General features: G+C 40.2%; 3 protein-coding genes across 6 annotated transcripts; 1 reads left to right on the top strand and 2 right to left on the bottom strand.

Annotated features, from left to right (window-relative positions):
* The first annotated feature begins 403 nt into the window (after positions 1 to 403).
* ankrd13d (ankyrin repeat domain 13D) lies at positions 404 to 12,717 on the top strand. Of its 3 annotated transcripts, XR_015777264.1 has the most exons (17): positions 407 to 1,285; positions 1,393 to 1,528; positions 1,636 to 1,760; positions 2,698 to 2,743; positions 4,001 to 4,144; positions 4,253 to 4,442; positions 4,642 to 4,708; positions 5,923 to 6,004; positions 6,330 to 6,391; positions 6,500 to 6,630; positions 6,751 to 6,908; positions 7,217 to 7,330; positions 8,172 to 8,344; positions 9,020 to 9,099; positions 9,688 to 9,921; positions 12,160 to 12,275; positions 12,383 to 12,717. XR_015777264.1 is itself a non-coding variant. In XM_088081028.1 (16 exons), the coding sequence occupies exons 1-16, from the start codon at positions 1,202 to 1,204 to the stop codon at positions 12,221 to 12,223; spliced, it is 1,887 nt and encodes a 628-aa protein (XP_087937154.1). In that variant the 5' UTR covers positions 404 to 1,201; the 3' UTR covers positions 12,224 to 12,717. The 3 variants fall into 3 exon arrangements, 2 of the variants coding, with proteins under 2 accessions (XP_087937154.1, XP_042349410.2); XM_088081028.1 differs by having other exon boundaries at positions 404 to 1,285; positions 1,396 to 1,528; positions 12,160 to 12,717; XM_042493476.2 differs by having other exon boundaries at positions 408 to 1,285; positions 12,160 to 12,717.
* On the bottom strand, positions 12,496 to 19,400 carry LOC121948176 (signal-transducing adaptor protein 1-like). Of its 2 annotated transcripts, none has more exons than XM_042493478.2 (10): positions 18,360 to 19,400; positions 18,150 to 18,221; positions 16,820 to 16,936; positions 16,631 to 16,687; positions 15,310 to 15,503; positions 14,964 to 15,095; positions 14,765 to 14,834; positions 14,591 to 14,693; positions 14,336 to 14,515; positions 12,496 to 14,242 (listed from the first exon to the last, which is right to left on the bottom strand). In XM_042493478.2, exons 1-10 carry the CDS (start codon positions 18,459 to 18,461, stop codon positions 14,097 to 14,099), a joined length of 1,173 nt encoding a protein of 390 aa, XP_042349412.2. In that variant the 5' UTR covers positions 18,462 to 19,400; the 3' UTR covers positions 12,496 to 14,096. The 2 variants fall into 2 exon arrangements, with proteins under 2 accessions (XP_042349412.2, XP_042349413.2); XM_042493479.2 differs by having other exon boundaries at positions 12,496 to 14,237.
* A 5-nt stretch (positions 19,401 to 19,405) lies between these two features.
* Positions 19,406 to 22,932, bottom strand: LOC148188892 (uncharacterized). The gene is made up of 4 exons (XM_088081029.1): positions 22,735 to 22,932; positions 21,623 to 21,704; positions 21,384 to 21,424; positions 19,406 to 21,301 (listed from the first exon to the last, which is right to left on the bottom strand). Exons 1-4 carry the CDS (start codon positions 22,906 to 22,908, stop codon positions 20,918 to 20,920), a joined length of 681 nt encoding a protein of 226 aa, XP_087937155.1. The 5' UTR covers positions 22,909 to 22,932; the 3' UTR covers positions 19,406 to 20,917.
* Between the last annotated feature and the right edge of the window lie 512 nt (positions 22,933 to 23,444).

Below are 23,444 nucleotides of genomic sequence, written 5' to 3'. Positions count from 1 at the left end.
TTTCCTATCCAATATTTCACAAATACTAAAAAATTTGAAAACGACCTCAAGTTATTTACTATACATTGATCTGACAAACAAAAAATACAGTTTGAGAAAATTTAATAAAATGTTCCTATCTTCCAATTGTCATTGTTTATGTTGAAACTCTAACTGGTAAGCGTTTGAGGACAAAAATGGTAAATGAAAGCTATGCCAATGCGTGTGCCCTCAGCAGCACTCACACCTCATGCCACCCCTGCATCAGTGGGTGCCCCACTTTGGCCACCACAGTAAAAAAAAATCTGGACACGCCACTGGATGATGAAGATCAAGTGGATCCCAGTTTCATTTATTATGTCTTAGCCATCGAGAAAAACTGTAATACCAGCTGCTCCCCGGCTCCACCCAGCTTCTCCACATAACCTGGAAATAAAGCGACGCCTCAGTAAATAAATAAATAACGCTGCTTCTGCGGCTGTAAATAGACCTCATCGGAGCAAAGCTGCGTTTTGCTCACTTTGACAGATGTGATCCTGTATTTAATGATCGTTATCCAGGCGGGACTGAGAGCTATCGGCAGCAGCTGTCACCTAAATGATATCAGATGCCCTCAACTGGAGTGACCTGGATGTGAAACTGGAATAAAGGCCGTATCTCGCTTTATTTTGACACAACCCTGCGATACCAACGGGGTGGCTGCAGTAACAGCGGGGCAGCTAGCTAACTTTATCAACCTGCGCTTTCACCCGTATTTAATTTTTCTGAACATCATATCCATCGTGAAAAACATGAACGGACTTCGGAGGTTCATTTCTGACCGGCTGAATTAGTTGTCCTGCTTTGTGAATAATGGAAAACAGGTGCCAAGAGGAGCAGGAGACAATGTTGTTATTAGCCAGTTAGCTAACGTTAGCTCGGCTAGCCGTTAGTTAACTACATCAAATTAGTGGGCTGAGTTAGCTCGGCTAACTCAGCCCACTAATTTAAATAGGCACGCACATTATAATACTTTGTTTGCTGCCTATCGTTAGCGTCTTTGATAGACTTGCTCAGTGACAGTTTTTTTTACGGTGAAACTCTTTTTAGCCATTTTTTTCTGCTGTTAACTAAGCTAGCTAGCAGGCTAACCAGTTGTGCCGATCAGCGCTGAGCTGCTGTGGTGTCACTGCAATCTGTTGGCTGCAGATATTATTGTTTAACTGTCAAGCGGACGACAACCATGGCTCAAGAAGCGTTTCCTCTGCATTTTCTGGTGTGGAACAATCAGTACCTGGAGCTTGATAGAGAGCTGCAGAAGAAAGAGGTGAGAGAGGGGGTTTATTTAGCAGATGATGTCTTTTACTGATGCGTTTGTCAGGTCGCACTGCATTGCGCTGATGCTGCCTGTGTGTGTGTGATTTGGTTCTGCAGCAGGATGTGGAGCGCCTGGATCCGAGAGGGCGCACCCCGCTGGAGCTGGCTGTATGTCTGGGCCACCTGGAGTCCACCCGGGTGCTGCTCAGGCACACTGCAGACCCGACACACAACAACTCACAGGGCTGGACCAGTGAGTGCTCTGCTGTCTGTCTGTTTGTGGCGCCCAGATTCGTGTCCTGAAGCTGCTGAGGGAACAGAGACGCACCTGCTGGCATTAAATGTGGATGTGTGTTTCAGTCCTGCAGGAGGCGGTGAGCACCGGGGACCCGGAGCTGGTTCAGCTGGTGCTCCAGTACAGAGACTTCAAACGTGCCACTGAGAGGCTGGCGGGCATCCCAGAGCTGCTCAGCAAACTAAGACAGGTAAAACTGCTTCACTGTCACTTTTCTGTAAATAAATGTTAGCCTCCAGGTATGAAACTCGTTGGAACCTGGAGTGACATAACCTTTCCTGCGCTGCTTTCAGACGCCTTTTACAATTATTTAAAACTTTGAATCCTGAGCAAATTGGTGTGTTTTCTTTCAAAAACACGGGGGAAAAAAAAGGCAACGAGCAATTTGGTTAAAAAAAAAAAAAGTTCCACCAATTGCAAAAAAAAAAGATTTAGAAAGCTAGGGAAACAGAAAAAACTGCAAAACTGTATCATAATTATATGTAATTATTATCATAATTACATATTTCATATTATTACAGAAATATTTTATTTTATTTTTTAAGTCATTTGCTTGTTTTTATTTTAAAAATATTTTTCAGGTTATATCCTTGTGCTTTTGACTAATTTCTTGCCAGTTTTTGAGTCATTTCTTCTTTCATTGCTTATTGCCTTCTTCCCATGTTTTTGACTGAATTCAGGCCAATTTGCTTAGGTTTCAAAGGGTTAAACTACACTTTTCATGTGATTAGTATCCAATGAAGTACTCTATTGATATCAGTACCACTTTAAGGGCTTTAAATAATAATTTTCAGGTTATATCCTTGTACTTTTTGCTAATTTCATGCTATTTTTGAGTAATTTCCTCTTTCGTTGCACATTGTCTACCTCATGTTTTTAACAGAAATCAGGCCACTTTGCTCAGATTTCAAGGTTAAACTCTACTTTTTGCACAGAGAAGCACATCAACCACACCTCAAAGCTTTCTTAAATATTTGTGGAATGTTTTTTAGGCTGCTGTGTTGGTGCATCTTTTTCATTATGGTTACAAGTCTCAAGCTTCACTGAATCAGGATGCACAAACGTAGGATGACATGGAGCTTTTGTTTCTGTCTGAGTACAAAAAAAGTTTCTTTGCTGTCTTCCAGGCCAGAGACTTCTATGTGGAGATGAAGTGGGAGTTCACCAGTTGGGGTGAGTTTGATCCATCAATGTGTTTTCACAGAGGTCAATTTCAGCACCTCAGTAGTTGGACAGCTCCCCTGGCAGCATCTGTCAGTCAGTTTGAAACAGCGGCCAAAACACAAGACACGACAGGTTAATTCTAAACTGCAACCCACTAACAGTTACTTATTAATTGAATCCAAAAGTGTTACCTGTAATGTATAAAACACAATATTCAGTATTGTGATGTGGTTTCTCCGTGTGTGGATTACTTTGTTTTTGTACTCTGCAGAAGATGCTCAAGCAAACAGTTAATTGCTTCATGCATCGTAATAATTTAGCACCATTATTGCACAGTATTTACAGGAAAGATCATCATTTATATAATCTCATTCTGTTGATGTATCCTAATGTGTATTCTTGAAAACAAAATGAATGAATTAGAGCGAGAAATTCATGGACTGTCATGTCAAGATTATATACAAGTTCCACTGAGTCTTACAAAAAAAAGCAATGTAGACATAGCTGATATAAAATAATATCAGTGTTAATATGTGAGTCAGAATATGATTGTCTTTTGACTTAAAAAAATATGATCATTGAATTTATCTATATTAAAAAAAGGCCATTAGTTGCAGCGAGGGCTGGGTGTCGGTACCCGATAATTATAAGATATCGATCAAGTAACCCAGTTCCAGGTATTACCAAAACTTGTCTAGTCATGTGATACCTACATTTGATCCTTTGTGTACCCAGATCTAGAAAACAAACAGCTATTTGTATGTTTTTGCTCACAGCCAAACACCACAAGCGTTGTTTGATTAATGTGACGTCATTAGCCCACTACCACAGCAGCTGCAACTTACGCAGTCTGTGCTGTGGTGAGTTGACAGAGTTGGCAGTTCAGTAGGCTGAGATGCCACCGAAATATTCAAAAGTATGGCCGTACTACAAGCCTGTGGCATCTGGTGGCATTTTATTCAACTTAATGCTTCAATTCACATGATTGGTATCCAATGAAGTAGAATGAAATGATTAAATGAAGTACTCTATTGATATCAGTACCACTTTAAGGGCACTGGTACTTTTTAAACGACCCCCCCCCACCACAGTTGCAGCGCTTTGTAACAAGCTATATTTAGAACATTTCCAGAAAACATCTTCCCATGCAAATATGCTGTTTTTTCATTGTACTTCACCTGCACCCTGTTTGGTTACCTCATTCTGTTTGTCTCTGTGTCTCTTATTTCTAAACTGCTTCTCCTCTTTTGTCTGTCTTCCTCTCAGTGCCCTTGGTGTCAAAGGTATGTCCCAGTGACGTCTACCGGGTTTGGAAGAGCGGCTCGTGCCTCCGCGTGGACACCACCCTCCTGGGCTTCGAGCACATGACCTGGCTGAAAGGGCGACGCAGCTATATCTTCAAGGGCGGAGGTGTGTGTGCTCCTCAACAGCACCACATACACACAAATAACTAAAAAGCTGAAGGACGTAGAATCGTCTCTGTGAGAGAATTATGTGTCTTTTGTGTTCTCCTTGTAGATGACGGTGCTGTGGTAATGGAGGTGGACCATGAGAAGCAGGTGGTGTACACGGAGCCACTTGTGTTGTCTCCACGTGACGCGCCCTCCCTCCTGGCAGCCATGCAGCCGTCGCAAGAGAACACAGCCCAGAGACTGACATCGCCCATCGTCTCCACGCACCTCAACACACGCAACATTGCCTTTGAACGGTAATGAGCGCATACTGTGTGCAGATTTACAAACTAGAATCACGTCGAGATTAAACCTGATTCTTTAGTATTGTGCAGATACCTCCTTCGCTGTCCCTCAGTGTGTGTCCAAATACATACATCACGTCCCCACAGTGAACAATACACAGATATTGATTATGTCTGTGTAAGACTTTACTTTACCTCTTTGCCTTTTTAGGAACAAGTCGGGGATCTGGGGCTGGCGTTCTGAGAAGAGTGAGGTGGTCAGCGGATATGAAGCCAAGGTAAATAACTGCTGAGCCAATCTAGTCTAAACCATGGCTCAAACACATAATTTCCACCATCTGGAAGTTAGCTTAGTACAATGTTATGATCATCAATTATTAAGCTTTGCCTGAAAGATAAATGACGGGGTTAAACAAATAAGTGACAATGAAGACTATGTTTTCCATATCAGAAATCTTCTAAAAGTAACTCAAAAGATATGTGTCTCAACTAATACGCAAGTATTCCTTCTCAATCATCACTTATGACCCACTAGAAGTGTGTAGCTGTTTATTTATCTGCGGAGACTCTGCCCTCTGCTTGTATTTTCTTTTATATTCTCTTATTTTCTTCGAGAAGTTTATTGGTGTGTACCCCAAGCCCTCAGGAAATACGCCAGGCTCTGAAGCAAATTTTACATAGAGGCCAAAAGTGGAATTGCGCCTTCTAGGTCTGTCGCATTATGCTCATGGGCCCAGAAGGACTTTTCCCCATGGCGTTTGTAAATCAGTAAATAATTTTTTCATGAGTGTTAAAACATCAGAAAACGACTCATTTCATAGTCTAGATTGAAGCCATCAAGTTCGACAAAATTTGGAAAGTCTAAAAGAGCAGCAAGATTACATTTTTTAGACCGCCATTCAAGCTACTCTCAAGTAACTCTCTCGAGCACACTCTGCTGCGCTCAGCTGCCGTGACTCTCTAGTGTGCATGCCTTATGTTCCCGTAGATCCGGATATTTTACACTGATTCTACAAACACAAAAAGAGCTTTTTTTTTTGCTCCATGTGCCAATGAGCAGCTCTCATAGGAATGAATGAGGCCCTGCCCCCATGGCTGTATCCAGACTTCCTATAATAGATCCATGGTCTACCCCCACAGTGCTCAGATAAGGTTAGAGCTTTATAAAAAGGAAGCAGTTAGGTGCCAGATTGACAGCGCTGAACAGACACCCGCATGGACCTGGAGGTAAACTTGCAATTTTGACTGGTTGGCGAGGCAAACAGCCATTATGCGATAATCCTTGTTAATTCAGTATTGTCCTTTTGAGATGGAAAATTATTTTTTACAAGGGAGACATTGACGAAAAGAGCTGTTTGCTCTGTCAAAGACAGACAAGGAGAGACTCTTAATCCATACACTGCAATAACCCAAACAAGTGTGATGACAGAAGCTTTACTTATAAAAAAGTTATTAAGAGAGTTTTTGCCCTTTTCTATGTCATTGTGTCCAGGTTTACAGTGCTACCAATGTGGAGCTGGTGACTCGGTCAAGGACAGAGCATCTATCAGACCAGGATAAATCGAGGAGCAAAGGTGATTATACACCCGAACACACTAACAACGACACCCACACAGTAAGTCCTTGTGCACTTTGATGGGGATGCAATATTGTGTCAAAATTAGTGTCATTTGGCCTGAAAGTACGTGCAGAGAAATCAGACTAAGCCTCAATAAATGTAAACATAATGAGATAAAATATGAGATTAAAACTAGACACAATTGATCACTGTGTGGTTCTTTTTTAAACTAAGTTGTTTCCCCTCAAAGCAGGTGTAACCTTCGCCTTCCTTGTAGAGCAAAACATAGAGTGAATTTGAGAACAAATTGATGATAATCTCCCCACATTATTCCCACTCAGGCTCAAAGACTCCTCTGCAGTCCTTCCTGGGGATTGCTGAACAACATACAGCTCACAATGGGGTAAGAGTCTCCACAGTAGCTGTGCACCACATCCACACCACCCACACCTCCTGCAGCTTTCTTTGATCAACACCGTCACTTATAATTCTCTCTCTCTGTCCCTGTCAGAGTAACGTGTCCCAGTGTGCCAGTCCCCACAACCCAACAGCCATCACAGCTGAGGAGTACTTCAACTTGGATTTCAACCTGAACGGCCGGGACATCGGACGTCCCGTTGAGCTTACCAGTAAAGTCCAGAGGTGCGATGCTACTGTGGAAACATGCAGCACTAATGTTCATCACGGAAAGCAGCAGCACTTAAAGCTTTTTTGTTGACCGGTTTGCTCAAAGCTCCTCGTCTGTCTCTGTGTCCTCTCCAGGTTTAAAGCAACGCTTTGGTTGAGTGAGAGTCACCCTCTGTCCCTGGCCGAGCAGGTGACACCCATCATTGACCTCATGGCTATTTCTAATGCCCACTTTGCCAAGCTACGTGACTTCATCACCCTGCGCCTGCCACCAGGCTTCCCTGTCAAGATAGGTGTGTATGCGAGGTCACATGGTGTGGCTAGATGGATGTCTTGAGTTTTTTACACTACATCCGGACCCACAGGTTGATTCACTAACACTGTAGTTCTGTACAGCTGTAGCATGTTATAGTGACATGTTAAATCTAAAATAATCAGAGCTGAAAGCTTATTCTGGAAGTATGTTATATGTGTGGTTCATGTTTTTAATGTGTACCTTCGCTCTCATGATTCGTCCTGTGTTTTAATTCCCACTGCCCACTGGTGCTACAGAAATAATCAGCCATTTAAATCTTTCAAACACTTCCCCTCTGTCCTCCAGAGATCCCCCTGTTTCACGTGTTGAATGCCAGAGTGACGTTCAGTAACCTGTGTGGCTGCGACGAGCCGGTCAGCTCTGTGACGGTTCACACACCAGAGGGCTCCGAAGAGGCTGGTAAATACACTCAAACTCAAGAAGAGAATATAAAGTAATACCTGATATATGTGTGCGTGTATATATATAAATATATATTTATGTATTCAAATATGAGGTGGTTCTGAAACCACATTTTTACTGTAGATAATCTGTCATAGTGCTGAACGTTAAAATTACCTCCACTAAGAAGGTTATATTTTCATGTTATATGTTCAGTTTGCTTGTCTTTTTGTCAGAAGAATAATAGAAAAATTACTGGCTGGATTTTCATGAAAATTTGGGCCAAGGAAGAGCCCAGTTCATTTTAGAGCAGATCTTAATAGGGGCTCGGATAAACACATTTTTTTTTTTTTTTTTTTTTTTTAAGTGAAAAAATGTGTTTCTTGTAAACATCCAGTTTTCCGAAACAACTGTTTTTGAAAACAAGCTGCAAAGTTCTTGATGATGTGTCATTTTAAGGATTTGATGTTGCACAGTTATATTTTAAATAAGTTAAATTGTTCCATATTAGAAGTACTTGATCAGTGCACAGCTGAAATAAAGAGACTAGCTTGGCATAGTACTATTTTTGACATAGCTCTAACAGTTTTGGAAATATATCTAGACACATATGGTGGTTTCACTTGTAGATTTGCATTTATTAGAAGACTGGATTATTGGCCACTCTCCGAGTGCCCTTTAGCAATATTATGTTTTTGTCATTTAGGTTTTTGGTTTGGGACTAAAGGGTAGCTTGCTCAAAATGTAAGGCAGGTGCATTCATTTCCAAAACAGAGCACAGGCTCACGAGTAACTGTCTGAAATGCCTTAATACCTTTTACCTGCAGGTACAGTAATGCTGTAACCCATCTTCACCTAGGTCAGGCCCCCCCTCCCTTCCACTGTGAGGTGGACCCCTCGGTATTTGAGCCCCCTGCAGACTACACCACCCTCGGTCCAGGCCGCAGCGAGCCAATGAGAGACGAGGATGACAACCTGCTGCAGTTTGCCATCCAGCAGAGCCTGTTGGATGCTGGGACAGAAAGTGACCAGGTCAGAGTCAAACAACTCCTCATTACAAGCGTTTCCACCAAACACTTTTGGTATTTTACTCATTTAGTAGCCCGAGCATACATGTACCTAAACCCTAGATCTGTTTAGCTTTTCCAAAATTTAGGTTGTTACCCGGTGATAGCCATGTCAGTGCTCTTTCCAGCTCTCCCTGTATTTCCTGTTCACAGACAACTGAGAGGAACACCTGAACCTTGTTGATCATCCACCAAATAGGGTTGCATGTTGACATTTTCAGAACAAAAAAGAACAGGCTGAAGGGTTTAAAGTCTCCATAATCGATGGGATATGTGAAAATAGCAGGTTTGTGCATTGAGTCCAGCTCTGCTTGTTGAGCAAGAGTGATGATTCTCTCGACCAATCAATGGACTGCAGTATCTATAGCTCCACCTTTTAGTATCGGATCAGTGTGCTAGGTACCTCAACAGGCAGTAACGAAGCAACGGGACAGTACACAACACTTCTCTTGGAACCATTCACAACTTTTGACAATGGAACCACAAACGTATCTGCTTTAATGTGTAATGAACTGAACTGGGTTGGACTGATTGGTGGAAATTAGGCTTTAGTCTCAGAGTTATATTTCAGATGTGGAAACAGAATGTTTTCGTTTTTACTTTTACAGCCAGTTGTCTAACAGCTATGTGTGGTTATTAGGTGACCATCTGGGAGGCCCTGACCAACAGCCGCCCGGTGCCGCCGTCTCCGCTGTACGAGGAAGACTCTCAGTTGGAGAGGTGAGGTTATCTTCACTTGTTTCCATTACTGGCAGGATCACACTGCTTAAATGAGACTTTTTGGGTATTTAGTATTAAGTATTTGGTATTTAGCAATATAGCATCTAGTTAATGTCATCACAAAAACCATAAATGTACCGATATATGGATTTTTTGTTTAATTTTCTAAAAACACAAAAAAAGAAATGAAATCCTAAATTTGGCCGAGCATGAGGCTGTCATAAAGGTTGTTTACTTTATCAGCTTATTACAGTTCACCCCAGTCTGACAGTTTATTTATTGAAACTAATATAGAAAAAAGGAAGGGTCTTTTAGAGTTTGTTCTAAATGGGAACATTTTTATTACTGTAGAACCATCCGGAGGTTTATCATCTATTCATAATCTTTCTTATTCAAGGAAACTCTGGCTTATGAAGTAATTTAATTAAACGTCTCTAAATAGAGTTCAGTGATTAGCGTTTTCTTTCCAGCTTCTCTTGGGAGTACGGCTTCCAGTCATCCTGTAATGAACTTCCCTGTTCAGATCTCTTCTTTGTTTAATAATACTTCAGTTAAAGTCTTAATATCCTCATCTCTTTCTTCCCTCAGGGCGATCCAGGAGTCTCTGTCCATCTCACTGGCCAGCAGAGAGGGAGATGACACAGCCGACCCCAGCCAGCCCACCTCCGTGTCCCCGTCAGACCCCAGCGGCAACTCCCCGCTCTCCTACAGCCAAGTGACTGATCCACGGTTGTCGGGACACTTCAGTGTGGCGTCGAGCTTTGATGAGCAGCTGCGTATCGCCATGGAGCTGTCGTGCCGGGAGCAGGAGGAGATTGACAGGTGACAGTGACACGGTTTCATTTGGCCATGGTGTGTTGGAGTGTATTAAACATATGGTGCATTATTATTTATTAAAATATCCAGCGTTATATAAGAATTAAAAGCTCCATCTTTAAATTTAAGTAAGTTGTGCTGATAATAGGACAGCCTTTCCTGACTGCAGGACTCTGACTTGAACTTCTGCTCTCTGCTATTAGTTGTTTTTCTTGGGGAAAAAAAGTTTTGAGTAAGCCTACTTCTTCTACAGCTGCCAACAGCTTGCCATCGTTCCCAGTTAGAGAAATGTTGAAAATAAAGCAACGTGCCTGTGGCCCCCAGGCCCCCAAATCACTACGTAATAGTGATAGGTAATAATAATGAGAGCTCAGTGCAAGTGGCTGGATGACACACGGAGCAATGCATCCTGGTGTTAAAAATAATTCCATCCGAAGTCTGACTAAAACTGAAACTAAAGCAAAGTAGTCTGTAGAAGTCTGAAGAAGTCACTTCTCACCGCTGAATATTTGGATGTTTGTTCATTCAGACACTTTGGTGCTTTGGGCACGAAAGTGTCTGAATGTGCTGAATGAAGGTGCTCCGCTCTGTCTGTCTCTCTCACTGCGCTGCTGTTGGACCATCAGCTGCTGTTTGATCTGCGATTATGAGATGCCGTGGAAGCACATACGACTCAGTTGTTAAACACTCAGGTTTAATCGAGAGTCAAAGTGGTTCATTGCATTACCTGATTATTCAACACTTATGCTGTCGCAATGTTTTGGCGTGAGATTTCCCTTTATGTCGCGAGAGCATGAGACAGAGCCCAAAAGCGTGAGAGTTGCCAGTCCTGCTGGGGAAAGGATTCACAGAATTTTTAAGTAATCGTAATAACCGACATGGGCAAGATTACGATGGTTAGAAGTTCTGAATGTTGGTTTTGATCGATTTTTGATTAATTGCCCAGCCCTACCTGAGAGTGAGACGTAATTGTCAACTTGACCACTAATTTTCAACAAAAGCTTGTTTTGGATGGTAGTTTGACTATTGCAGACATCTAGAGGTTTTGGAAGTTTTAATTTTGTTTTCATCGCTTTTGCAATGAGAAATTGCAAGGAAAGGCACAAGATGTACCTCCATTTGTTCATAATCTTATACACGCTTATGCTGTGCAGTCCCAACATGCTCTTGTCTCAGGTTTGGGTACACTCTGGACAGCTTGCCAGTCTCTCACAGAGCTAATATATTGTACATATATATGTGGACAGACGTCATTCACAAACTGACCTGCATGTCTTTATGAGAAACCCACACACTAGCATCACCACACCACCGTGCTGCCTGTTATTATTAGAGATGGAAAATCCAAGTGAAGACATTTTTTTTGTTATGGGATGTATTAGAATGCAGTTTTTAGTGGACTGAACTGTGTGGGCTTTAGAAAACCGCCGGCTTCTTCCCAGCTGTTGCCTTGTTTGTATTTTTTATGTGTGCACACATAGGGGGTGCTGCAGTCTGCTCCTTCATCTCAAACTCTGTTTTTGGCACAGCAGGGAGACAAACAGTGTCTGTGACACAGTGGGGTGTCAAAATCTCTTCTGTTCCATGTTGTTTGTTGTGCACATTTATACAGAGATGGTAGAATAATAACAAACATGGTTCAGATGAGGTTTTGTAATGTGAGTTGTGCTGGGATTTGGGATGTTTGTTGGTAATGTCGTGAAACACAGCTCAAACAGGGCTTAAAAGATGTCTGGCAGGCAGAATAAGATCATGGGTGTGGCATTTTGAGGACTTGTTAACATGTTCAGGAGACTTCAAAAACAGGTGTTGGCAGAAAACAGCTAGCTCAAAGAGGAGCGCCAGCAGCTGAAAATGTCTGCAAATTAGGAAAACAGTGAGGTTTGGGAGCTCATTGCCCTCTGAGCAGAGAATGAAATCAGCTGCCATGTGACAGACAGACTGTAAATGATTCTTATTTTTTATAAAACATTGCAGACGCCTATGTCACACTGGAGGCTGATACTGTTATGTTACATGTCACGCCCATCATGCCTCTTTGGACACTCTGGTGCAGGCTGATGCAGCCGTTGTTTGGTTCTGTTTAAAAATGCAAAGGCGGCATGAAGAAGGGACTTCATTGTGGCACTTTAGCGTAATCTCTGTGTAAAAAGGTCTTAAGATATTCCCAGGAAATAATACCTTGAAAGTTGCAGTGCTGTCACTGTTCTGAATGATGAGCTTTATTTCTTATTTTTGCCACAGGAAGCAGAAGGAGGAGGAGGATGAGCTGGAGAGGATCCTGCAGCTGTCACTCACCGAGAAGTAATGTCACAACAACAACAACAACAACAACAACAACAACAACAACAACAATGGAGGCGCGTCTTCATTGGGGAACAATCTTCTTAATTTATTCTGTTTTTATTTTTTAAATCTTGAGATATTAAGTTATTACAAATGTTTTATTTGTCTTTCTCACATGAAGGCTGCTACCACAGAGTGTACAGGACCAGATTATGAGAGGTGTGGAGGGATAAATAAGAAGAGGTGGAAACAGGTACTCTAAAACACACTACGTGAAGGAGGAGACAAAAGGGAGAGAGTCTTTGTTTTTCTTTTTTATTGAATATTTTTCACAGTCTTGCTGTCTTTATGGAGTGATGAATGATCCTTAAACTTTAAACCTATAACATGTTCCATGATAATGATGAAAAATAAGAAAAATACAATCTTAATGGAATAACTTATAAAAATATGATTATAACATTTATGTTGGCTTACTCCTATATGTGAAAAATAAAGAATAATGATCACCCGTGATCATGTTTTATTATTTAGTGCTTTTAAACAAAAGGACACAAAGATTCACATGTATGTAGTTTTACAGTTCGATCATTCTTTACTATCAAAAACAATCATTCTGATTTGTTGAATTATTGGCTCTTACAATTTCAACTTATGTTAAAATGTACACTTTTATACTACAATCACTGAGCAAAAACAAAATATGACAAAGTTTCCAGGCTGAGACGAAAACATCTAATTTAATTTATTCAAATCCTAGTTATAAAAATGTATTTATGTACATGTAAGAGCTCATTAGCTGTTATCGCTTTTCATTTAGACCCAAAAGATACTGACTGTACTACATGATAAACCTTTTACAGTGATTTGTAAATCTTTATCAAGAAGATAATATTATACCTTAATAATCTTCTGTTAATGTTATATTGTTGCAAAGTGAAAATCCTGTTTATTCTAAATGTGGGGCTGCTCTTTGAAAATCAAAGACTCAAATCATCGGTCTGAGACACCACAAAGTCGAACTTTTGAATTTTTACTTTCTGTTTTGTCAGTCAGTGTGCTTTTGGTGATGTTTCGGTCCTTACATTTAGCAGCAGAGTAAGCGCTCCCTGTGCAGGCTGCTCTCTGTTACAGGGAGCTCCTGACCCAGACCCAAAGTGAGTCTGAGATTGAGGCAGCTGCTCAGAGGAAGATAAACTTTTCCTGGACAGGTTCAGAGATAACGATGGCTTAGAGGTGGTGAATTTACAGCTCACAACAACTTAATATGATACAGTCTTTGGCTTTTGTTTGACATGTAGTGATGTCAAAAATGGTTTCATATCTGTTTCATATCATTTTTTTGCCTCAGAGGTTGCCGCTTGGTCTCACTGAGATGGAGGCAGCTGCTCAGAGGAGGTGAAGCTTTGTCCCATCAGGCTGCGAGTTAAGCCTTCTGCTTAGAGGCGGTGAATTTACTTGTCACAGCAACTTCATACGATAGAGTCTCTGGCTTTTGTTTGACCTCTAGTATCGGAGAAAAAATTTACTGTCCATTCCATATCCCCGCAGCATTTTATATTAGCAAAACTACCTTCCAATCAGCCTCTGCTGTACTTTGTGTTAAGTGCTAACTAAGAAGCGTTAACATACTAATACACTAAAGAGACCAACACAAGACAGAACCACATGGCCAGTGGCCTCCGGGGAGTTTGAGACTGTAAACCCTGCATTGAAAAGTTGTGAACTTTTTTCATTTAAATTTACCCCCACACATTCCTAATGCATTTCTGACAGACTTTCACAACCCTAAAGAACTTTTTAAAACCCACAGGAGAGCATGTAATCTCTCAACTCAAGTCAAACATTAAAAGAAAATACTTTTGAGGTCCAACGATCGTACGTGCTTCAAGTCCTTAAGTATTTGTAGTCCACTGTGCTGTGCCCGAGTGCTGTTTTTCACTGGTTTGATTCTCGTATGTGATGTCTTCCTTCTTGTCAGCTGTATAAAAGTTTTCCCTTCGTATCTTAATGACTTCTCGAAGCTCTCCGTTCAACTGAACTAGTTTAAACAGAAGCATACACATTAATCACTCAGACTTAACTCTTTTATATGTACACCTTGATAATGTTAACAAAAAACAGTGATTCTCACCCAGTTTTAGGTTGTGACACTGATCATCAGGAATCACATATTCACCCTCCACTGGGTCCTCTGAAGGCGGCAGGTGCTCTGCTTTGCTCTCTGAACGTGGCATAGGTGCCACTTGTGCCTTGGGTATTGTTTTAGGTGTCGGTGAGGTGATGTTGACAGACTTGGGAGCAGGTGACACATCTGTTGGACACATAAACATTGTCAGGAGTTGTGTACTTGTCACTGAGATTGTTTGTAACAGCGTTGTGTTCTCACCAATGCGGGTGTCGTAGGGCTGAGACGCCATGTAAGGATGAAGACGGTACTCTGTCCTCTCAAGGAAGTATTTAAGCACGTCGTTCAAGGAGGACACAGACACCTACAGAGAGGAGGACACATGAAGACAAGCAAAGAGAAAGAAGAGGGATTTTATGGCGTTGTAGGACTTACTGGTGTGTCCAGTTCAATGACAAACCCAGAGTTTGTGGAGGTCACCCTGTAGTTCTTCATCACAGGCCCACTGAATCACAAACAAGAAGATTATTTGCCAGGTTAATGTCAGATGACTCACTTGAGCATAATTTAAAAGAATAACCTAAATAAAAAGCTGTTGCATTATTGTGTACTCTGTGGTACATTTCAGACAGACCTGGGCATCAGTTGTCTGAGGGTCAGGGCGTAGTTGTTGGCCAGAGTTGACGGGCGGAAGATGATGCTTCCAAACTCAGGGTTTGCCTCTAACATGCGCTCGGCCTCCTGCCGACTCACGTTGAAAAAACACCTGCGGGAATCAAAGAAAAAAAAAACATAAACACTTCCTTATTGCCAGTGACGGTAATAAAGGTTCAGGCGTGTTGTTCAGAGGGCAACAGATGACTTCATCGATTCATCATAACAAGAAGAGCTTCACTGTCAGATAAGATGTATTTTTCATGTTGTGTTAAACAGTTACAGACTTTAACTACATTACTTTCTGGGGACAAACTTTAACTTACGCAGGAAGCTGAGGGGTGCTGTCAGGCTCGTCTTTGGGCTGTGGAGGGGAGGGCGAGGCTGAGAGGAGGAAAGGTGGTCGGGGTGGGAGGGGAGGATGGGGTGCGGGGGGATTTCTCCTCCTTTCCTGGTTCAGAACATCCTGCAGCAGCAACATCTGGCCAGGCAGCAGCTGTAGTTTACCAGGAATCTTTTTCTGCAGGAAAAACAAAAAGTCTGTCAACACTGTTTTAATAATAGTTGTAGCTAACATCATCAATTTTACACAATTTGTAACAGGTTACAAAATACATCCTGGAGGTGGGTTGTAAAATCTTCTCAGACTTCCTGTTATAAATCAAATTCATAAACCTTTTACAGTAAATCCGTCAGCTTTGTTTACCTGGTAATCATAAAAAGACACTGCTGTTGACGTCCGATTTGGTGCAGCATTGTAAGAAATAAAATACAAGACAGGAAAAAGCTGTATCCCCCCAACTCCCAAATATTTACTGACGCAGTCTCTCCGTCACATATGTCATAGATCATCTGGATCGATATATTTTGTTTGCAGATATCTCTGCAGATCTCTCCTTGTTTATTTCTTCACTGTCATTATCATTTTCTCTAAGGGGACTTTGTCCCCAGAAGCATCTCAGGCCACATTATGGGATATTTATCAACCAGGTAATTGTTTCCTGTTGTTTGTTTTGCTTGGCTGTGTGTGTCAAATAGGTAAAATATTACACACAGATAATAACTTATAAAAAATAATACACAAGCTAACCTGAGCAAAATGGTTTAATTTCTTTAAAAAACATAGGGAAAGGGGAAATGACCCTCTTGGTAGTAAACATACCACAAATTGTATTATTATTATATTATATTATCTAAAAATGATGTAAAAATGAGTTTTAAAAAGGTGTCGAGAATTACTTTCAAAAACCTGTGGGAAAATGTCAAGAAAACTCTATTTATTTATCATTATAATGACATGTTTAAAATTATGTTCTAGGAAAAAAAATCTATTTTTTAATGTTTGCACTTTTTGGGGGTAATTGTCTAGATTTTTTTTAAACTTTTACTTTTTTTGTGCCTTTTTTCAGGTAATTTTCTTGTAACTTCTTTTTTGTGACTAATTTCTTGATATGTGTTCACTATATGTTAAGTTGCTCATTGCCCTCTCCCCCTCTTTTTTCTTAAAAGAAATCAAATCAGTTTTTCTCAATTTTAAGGGCTCAAGAGAGCACTCAGCAATATTCTGTCCCATCAGCGGTAACACACTCCCACATCTACCCATCAGTGTATGTCTTTAAGTTTCAATGTGTGTGTTTGCTCACTTACTTTGACCACAGTCAGGATGTAACCCCTCCACTCCTCTCCTGTGTCAGCGTTTTCCATCTGTACAGTCGAAGCAACACCAGACATTTTGGTTGATGATATTCCTCTTAGATTTCAAGTTTCATGAATTCCATTTTTGATTTGCGAGGTTCGTAGGCCGACTTAAACATGAAGGAGAGAGAAATCACACACCTTTAGCTGCACCTCATCTGTATGCAGTTTGAGAGTGAAGATAATTGGTGCCTTCCTCTGATATGGAGAGTCTAACTCCATGGACTTCAGCTGCTCCAGATCCAGCTTCTCTGTGTACTGACATAGTAAACAAACAAATATTGTCTTTTGTTATTTCCAGACACATGCTGGATCATGAAAAACCATGTATTAAATCATCTAAAATAGGAGCGACTTAAAAATGACCTCTGTGCAAATGGCCTCTGTGCAGTGGTGGAGTAAGGTGGGGGCTTCTGGGGTTGCAGCCCCAGGTGCTTTCTCAAAGCCCTGAATCTTTTAGGATTTAAAATAACTTGACACTACACAAAACATTTGCATTTTTGTGTTGTATCATTTTTCCTCAGTTTCTTTGACTGAACCGGCAAATCAATGGAGCAGAAGTTATGCTGCCTCTCTAAAGGCTCCGACACACCAACCTGCGGTCAGCCGTCTATGTTTGGCCGTCAGTGAGAATCTGTTGCTGTAGTCACTGCTTTGTGTTGTGCACCGTTAGCCCTTATCGGCCCTTGATGACTTTTTTCCACTGATTCAGACACACCAAACCGACATCAAATCACCGACTGTTGCTTCGCTTAACGTGACCTGTGTCTCATCCAAAAAGTTGCACATGAACACACTGCAAAGACTACAACCGAGGGCCAACCAGCACGCACGCTCTGTGCCTGCGTGGGAGCAGATAACTCTGCATAGCAGCAGACAGAGTGACTAGTGTCATGACGATCTTCTGGTTTGCTCTTTGGAATGATGATTAAAGATTACTGCCAGCTGCCGATATGAAGAGTTATTTCCTCTCGTGCAGGCCCAGAATGTACAGACTTCGTTGGCCGTTGGCTGTAGTCTTTGCAGTGTGTTCAAGTGCAGCTTTTTGGCCAAGACACAGGCGATGTGAAACGATGTAACAGATTCCCTCTAGTTCTTTAATGTCATTTTGGTGTGTCCGAGCCTTAATAGTAATGCTGTCCACACCAAATTCCAACCCTGCTTGTTAAAATGTTGTTAAATTGTTAAAATACTAATATTAAACAAATATAACTGCTGTAAATTGGAAAAAATCTCAATGGTAACATCCCCCAGACCAACCCCAGGTTTGGATTGAGCCTTAAATTATCCAGCTCTTCCGCTGTGTCACTTTCTTATAGCACTTAAACAGCGTTGTCAAATATGAGGCTTAACACTTTACATCTATTCCCAGGGAAACAAATGTTAAATTCAATGTTTCATACATTGTTATTTGTAATGACAATGCTGCTGTCATTTTTAAAACTTTAGCACAGACAATGAAACTGCTTACTGTATCCTGTGTGTCATCTTTGTACAGGAAGAGTGTGGCTCCTCGTAGCTCTCCATAGTACTTTTTGAAATCCTGAAAGTCAAAAGTTTTTATTTTGGATGGCGACTCTTGACTCAACATTCTCAAATAAACAGAATATAATGCAGTGAAAAACCTTACATTGATGTTAAAAAGGGCATAATTTATTAGCTATTTCTTCTTTGTCCTCACCTTCTCTTTGCGGAGTTTCTTCAGCAGGTGTCCAGAGTAGTAGAGAGGCAGAGCTGTGATGGTCGCCCTCCTCTTGTAGACAACTCTGGCTGGCACAGACATCGTCCAGCAGAATCCTTCTGCTTCTTCTGACCTGGTCTGGTTCACTTTGGTTCTCTGTAACTTTCGTAAAAAAAAACAGTTCGGCTGGGTGCTAAGAAATGTTTGTCCGTTGTTCCTTCCTCTTGAAACTCTCAAGGCAGTGATGGATTTACGAGCCTTTAGTATATCTGAGATGATTATTGGTCAATAAACTTGCACTGATAAGCTTCTCTCCCCCTTTTCCTTCAGTCTTCGTTCTCAGTGATGTTGGGAATGAGGAAATGCTGTAGTGATTTATGAAGAAGGAAGTAGTTAGTCTAAAAAATACCAAATAAAAACACACTTTGTACTTTGAACCTAGAAAGACAGCTTTGCACCACAGTCTTGGGAGCAGTGAAGCATGCAGGCATGGGTCTGCACAGATCCCAAGACAAAACTCAGTCTTAATGTCTCTTATTGTGCAGTCTGGATTAATTATTTCCAGTTACTGTAACACAAGCTGTAAGTAGATAGTGAGCTCAATATCAGCTTCATAATGAAGCATTCAGGAAATTTCTCACGTGAGAATTTTATTCAATTAAAGAAATATACACAGCTAGTACACATGCACACACACATATAGACTTAAGCCACACTGGTCCAGCTGAGGCTATATGAATTTTATTATAATATCAAAAACATTTTCTCTGCAAGTAAAAAAATAATTTCAGTGGGTGTCAATAAACTGGGAGAGGACAGAAAGAGATGGGCATATTGATACCTTTTTCATATAAACTTCTTGTTGCATTGCACCAGAAATACATTATTATCCTTACATAAATATTGTCCTTTATTTCAGTGGTTCCCAACATTTTTCCTTAAGCAACTTCTTTTCTGTGGTTGAGTAAACTGACGACCCCTGACTAAGTGACATATTTGATGGATATTTCATATTGTAATCAGTGCATAACAATGCACTGATTACAGTACAGGGCTGAAATGATAAACTGTACAATAAACCCAAAAAGTGAGTGCAATAACTGCGGGATGTTTGTGTAAATTAAGAGATTTGGATGGATTTTGAGCCAATTATTTCCTGTAAATATTGGAAATCGGAAATAATATATACACACACACATATATATATATAAATTAAAAGTTTGGCTTCCCCAGTTTAGGAACTAGCGATTTATACTATGACATACAAATGAATCATGACATTAAATTTACAACTTGCATCAGCAAAACTACATCCATAATGATAATGCATTAGATAAGAAGTTATGCTGTAAAAAAGTTCAGTTTATGGATATTGTGTATTGGGTTTGACTGCATTGACATTGTTAAATGTAAATAAACAGTTACATTGAAAATGTTTTTGTATATAAAGTCAGTGCAGTATACAGTATATAAATAGTGTATTCAGTTCATAAAGCCTCTAAATATGAAGCTGTCATGAACATTTTAATAATTTTTTGGAAGCATTCATAGATACAGTTTCATTGCATTTTTAAAAAGATGCTATAATTTCTCGCTATAATGTGTGTAGTTGTTGTTTGGAGGGGGGCGTGGCCTCCAGGGTCTCCCGCTGCCACTTAAACCTTAACACCTACTGCTCATCTGTAGTCAAGCCACTTACTCTTTCTCTCTCGTCACCAGACTGCAGATAAGATAAGACTGGATCTACTCACTTACTGTTGTCCTCAATAAACTCACTCTTTTTTTTCAATTAAAGGGGCCCTATTATGCTCATTTTCAGGGTCATATTTGTATTTTGGGGGTTTACTAAAATATGTTTACGTGCTTCAATGTTCAAAAAACACATATGTCTCATACTGTTCTTTGCTGCAACTCCTCTACCTGAAACAGTATGTCTGACCTTATGTCCCGCCTCCCAGAAATCCAGTCTGCTCTGATTGGTCAGCTGTCTCTCTCTGTTCTATTGGTTACATTGTGATGTCTTCAAGTTATGGAGGTAAAGACTGAAACTCAAATGAGCTGTTACAGTCAGCTAAAGGGCAGTGTCTTCTGAGAGAGAGCTCCCTTTGGCTTGGACTTTGGCCTTTACTACTTAGGAGACCTTTTTACAAGCACAAAAATGCTACACAAAACAATAAAGAACAGGCAAAACCCCCAAAAGCATAATACGTCCACTTTAAACTCTTCCCTCTCATTTGTATCTGTACCTTCGGTTTTAAATCTAATGCAGTTGTAACAAACTAATTATCTAGTTAATGTTTCTCTATCTTATAATTTAACTTTTGCTAAATAGAAACCACTTATGTCACAAGTGACAATAGTTAAAAGGCCAAAACTTTGTGTAACAGTAGCACAAGAAGAAGATAAAAATAATATTAAACAGGGATCTAACAGTCATGAAAAACATGGAAAAGTGATTTCACGATCACATGTTCAAGGCCTGGAAAGTTCATGCAATAAGTAAAAATAAGCCAGTTTTTCACACATGTGACATGTTCACGAGTCACTCACAGTCCATTTTAAATGAACCCACGACCCACTTGTGGACCACGACCCACCAGCTGGGAACCACTGCCCCAAATGATATGCCTCATGTGGACGTTTTGCCTCCATCTGGTTAAGATAAGCAGTGAGACAACACCGAGAAACATGCCATAAATGTACACAGGACAGGTGGTTGCATAAAACAAAGCATCACATGTGTGATGCAGCAGCAGCAGAATGCAGGACAGGAGGAAGGACACACAGCGACACAGCGGGGGTGCTGAAATGGAGATGAACCACAGCAAGCCTTTGATAAACCAGAGAAGCATCTGCAGGAGGTGCAGGAGCAACCAAACCATCCAGAACAGGAGACATCCCAACAACCACAAAGCTTGGGACGGAAGAAAGACATCAGCATCCTAAAAGACAGAGACAGGGAGTTTTTGTATTGTCTTGGGAAGTTGGGAATGTTCTGCAGTGTTTGGGATAATATGGGCTTACATAGTCTTGTGCTTCACTGCCTTTCTTGCCAATTGATCCCACTTTAAGAGGAAAAAGACAAAAACATACAAAAATTCAAAATTACCGCTGAAAAAAAAGTTAATTACTTTATCTAAGAAAAGGCCACTTTCACAAACTTTTTTGCAAACCCCTTTGAGCCCTAACATAAGTAGTAAAAAAATTTGGCTGTGAACTTTCATTTGGCACATCCACGATGAACATCCAGTGTTGTCACTTACTGAGGAAAGTGAAAGCAAAAAAAAGCAAGCAGCACATTGGCAGCCATTTCTCTCTGTGCCTGCTTCTTCTCTGTGCTTCATCCTGTAATGTATTCAAAAGAGGTGCACACTTATTACTCACAACTCAATTTTGTGTAATAGAATTAATAATAAAACAATGCTATAAAATGTATAGCTCCTTTTAAATATCTTTGTTGTGACAACAAATAAGATATCAAGATCAGAAAAACACCCTTCACTTAATACATATTTGCATAACTATAACCACAGTCTTTGTGTTAAGGGGGTTTATCCCAATAAATCATAATTTATTAATTTTAATAACATTAAGTGTTTCTTTATGTAAATATCTCTTAAACATGTTTTAAGTCCCTGTTCTGCTTCTGTCAGCCTCATGCAGTGGTGACATGTCAAAGCGTTTAAGTACTGTAATTAAGTACATATTGAGTTACTTGTATTTCACATGAGTATTTTTTATTTTATGCAACTCAAACTTTTTCTTCACTACAGTTCACAGGGAAATATTTCACTACATTTACTTAACATTAATGGCTCTTTTTTTCTATATGCTCATATAATATGATGCATTACTATATTAACAGTCTGCCCAGTAGTGTATAAAGTATCTTAAAGTGGATCCATGTTAAAGAACAACAACATTAAAATGCTTTTACATGATATTCTATAATATTATAACACTGTGAATGGGGATATTTTTCCTAATGAGTACTTTTACTTTTGATAGTTTTTAGTACATTTTACTGATAAAACTTGTGGTATTTTACTTCAGTAACATTTTGAATTCAGGACTTTTGAGTATTTTTAGCCTGTTGTATTTTTACTTTTACCTAAGTGAAGGATCTGAGTACTTCTTTCACCGCTGGTTACATGTAGTACAACTGCTATTGATGCAAAACTACTGACATGATAATGTTATGAAACTTTTAAAAGCCAAAATAAATACTTTAATTGGGCCTTTCAGAGATTCGTTTTCAGTTTTATGTGTTTATGTCCTGATAATTACATTAATGGTCGTGTATAGTCTATTAGTTGTAACACCATCTGATAATAACATTAACAGCAGTGGTAGAAGGCCTTCAACTTTCTCTTACCTGTGAGAGGAAATCGCCCTCTGCTGCCTGCTCATATGTCCTGCAGATGCTAATAATTTGAGCCAGACAGCAAGGGTCACAGCTGCTGAATGATGGACACGTGCAAAAAACATCCTGACCCCCATCGGAGCCCCTCAGGTGCTTGAGGTGGCAGGCTGTACGGCGGCTGCACATTGTTCCTGCTGTGGACTATCCCAAAGTGACTGAGCAGGTTTCTCCTCTGTGTGCCAACAGGGCGTCAAAGTGAAACTAACATCAGACTAAAGGGCTGTGCCAGCCCCTACTGCTGCAAACTTAGTGCACATGATAACTTTTTCAAAAATTAAAATGAACCAATGAACATTATTTACCAGACGTGAATAAAACACTTAAGTATAGACGTAAGTATGAGAATAAATTTATTTTCAAGGAGGGAGACTGTGAGGAGACATGTTTTTTCAACTTTGTGTATAAGTATAAATAGATAGATAGATAGATAGATAGATAGATAGATAGATAGATAGATAGATACTATGCTTTGGATAGTATAGAATGCAAACTGAATGTAACTAGAAGAACAACAGAAGGTGCAGAAATAGTGTGAAATAAGGACCACTGGAAAATATAAAATATAAAATGCAAACATAAGGTTAGATAAAATGGCAAGTTGGCAAGTTTTAATATGTAACTTTTATGTTACCACTAGAAACAGATTTTAATCTGTCCTTCTG

This window comes from Plectropomus leopardus, chromosome 8, assembly GCF_026936395.1.
Source record: "Plectropomus leopardus strain MGB_pleo_1.0 chromosome 8, ASM2693639v1, whole genome shotgun sequence".
In the NCBI taxonomy this organism is placed as follows: domain Eukaryota; kingdom Metazoa; phylum Chordata; class Actinopteri; order Perciformes; family Serranidae; genus Plectropomus; species Plectropomus leopardus.
The sequence above is the reverse complement of the archived record's forward strand: the minus strand, read 5'-3'. Positions and strand labels throughout refer to the sequence as shown.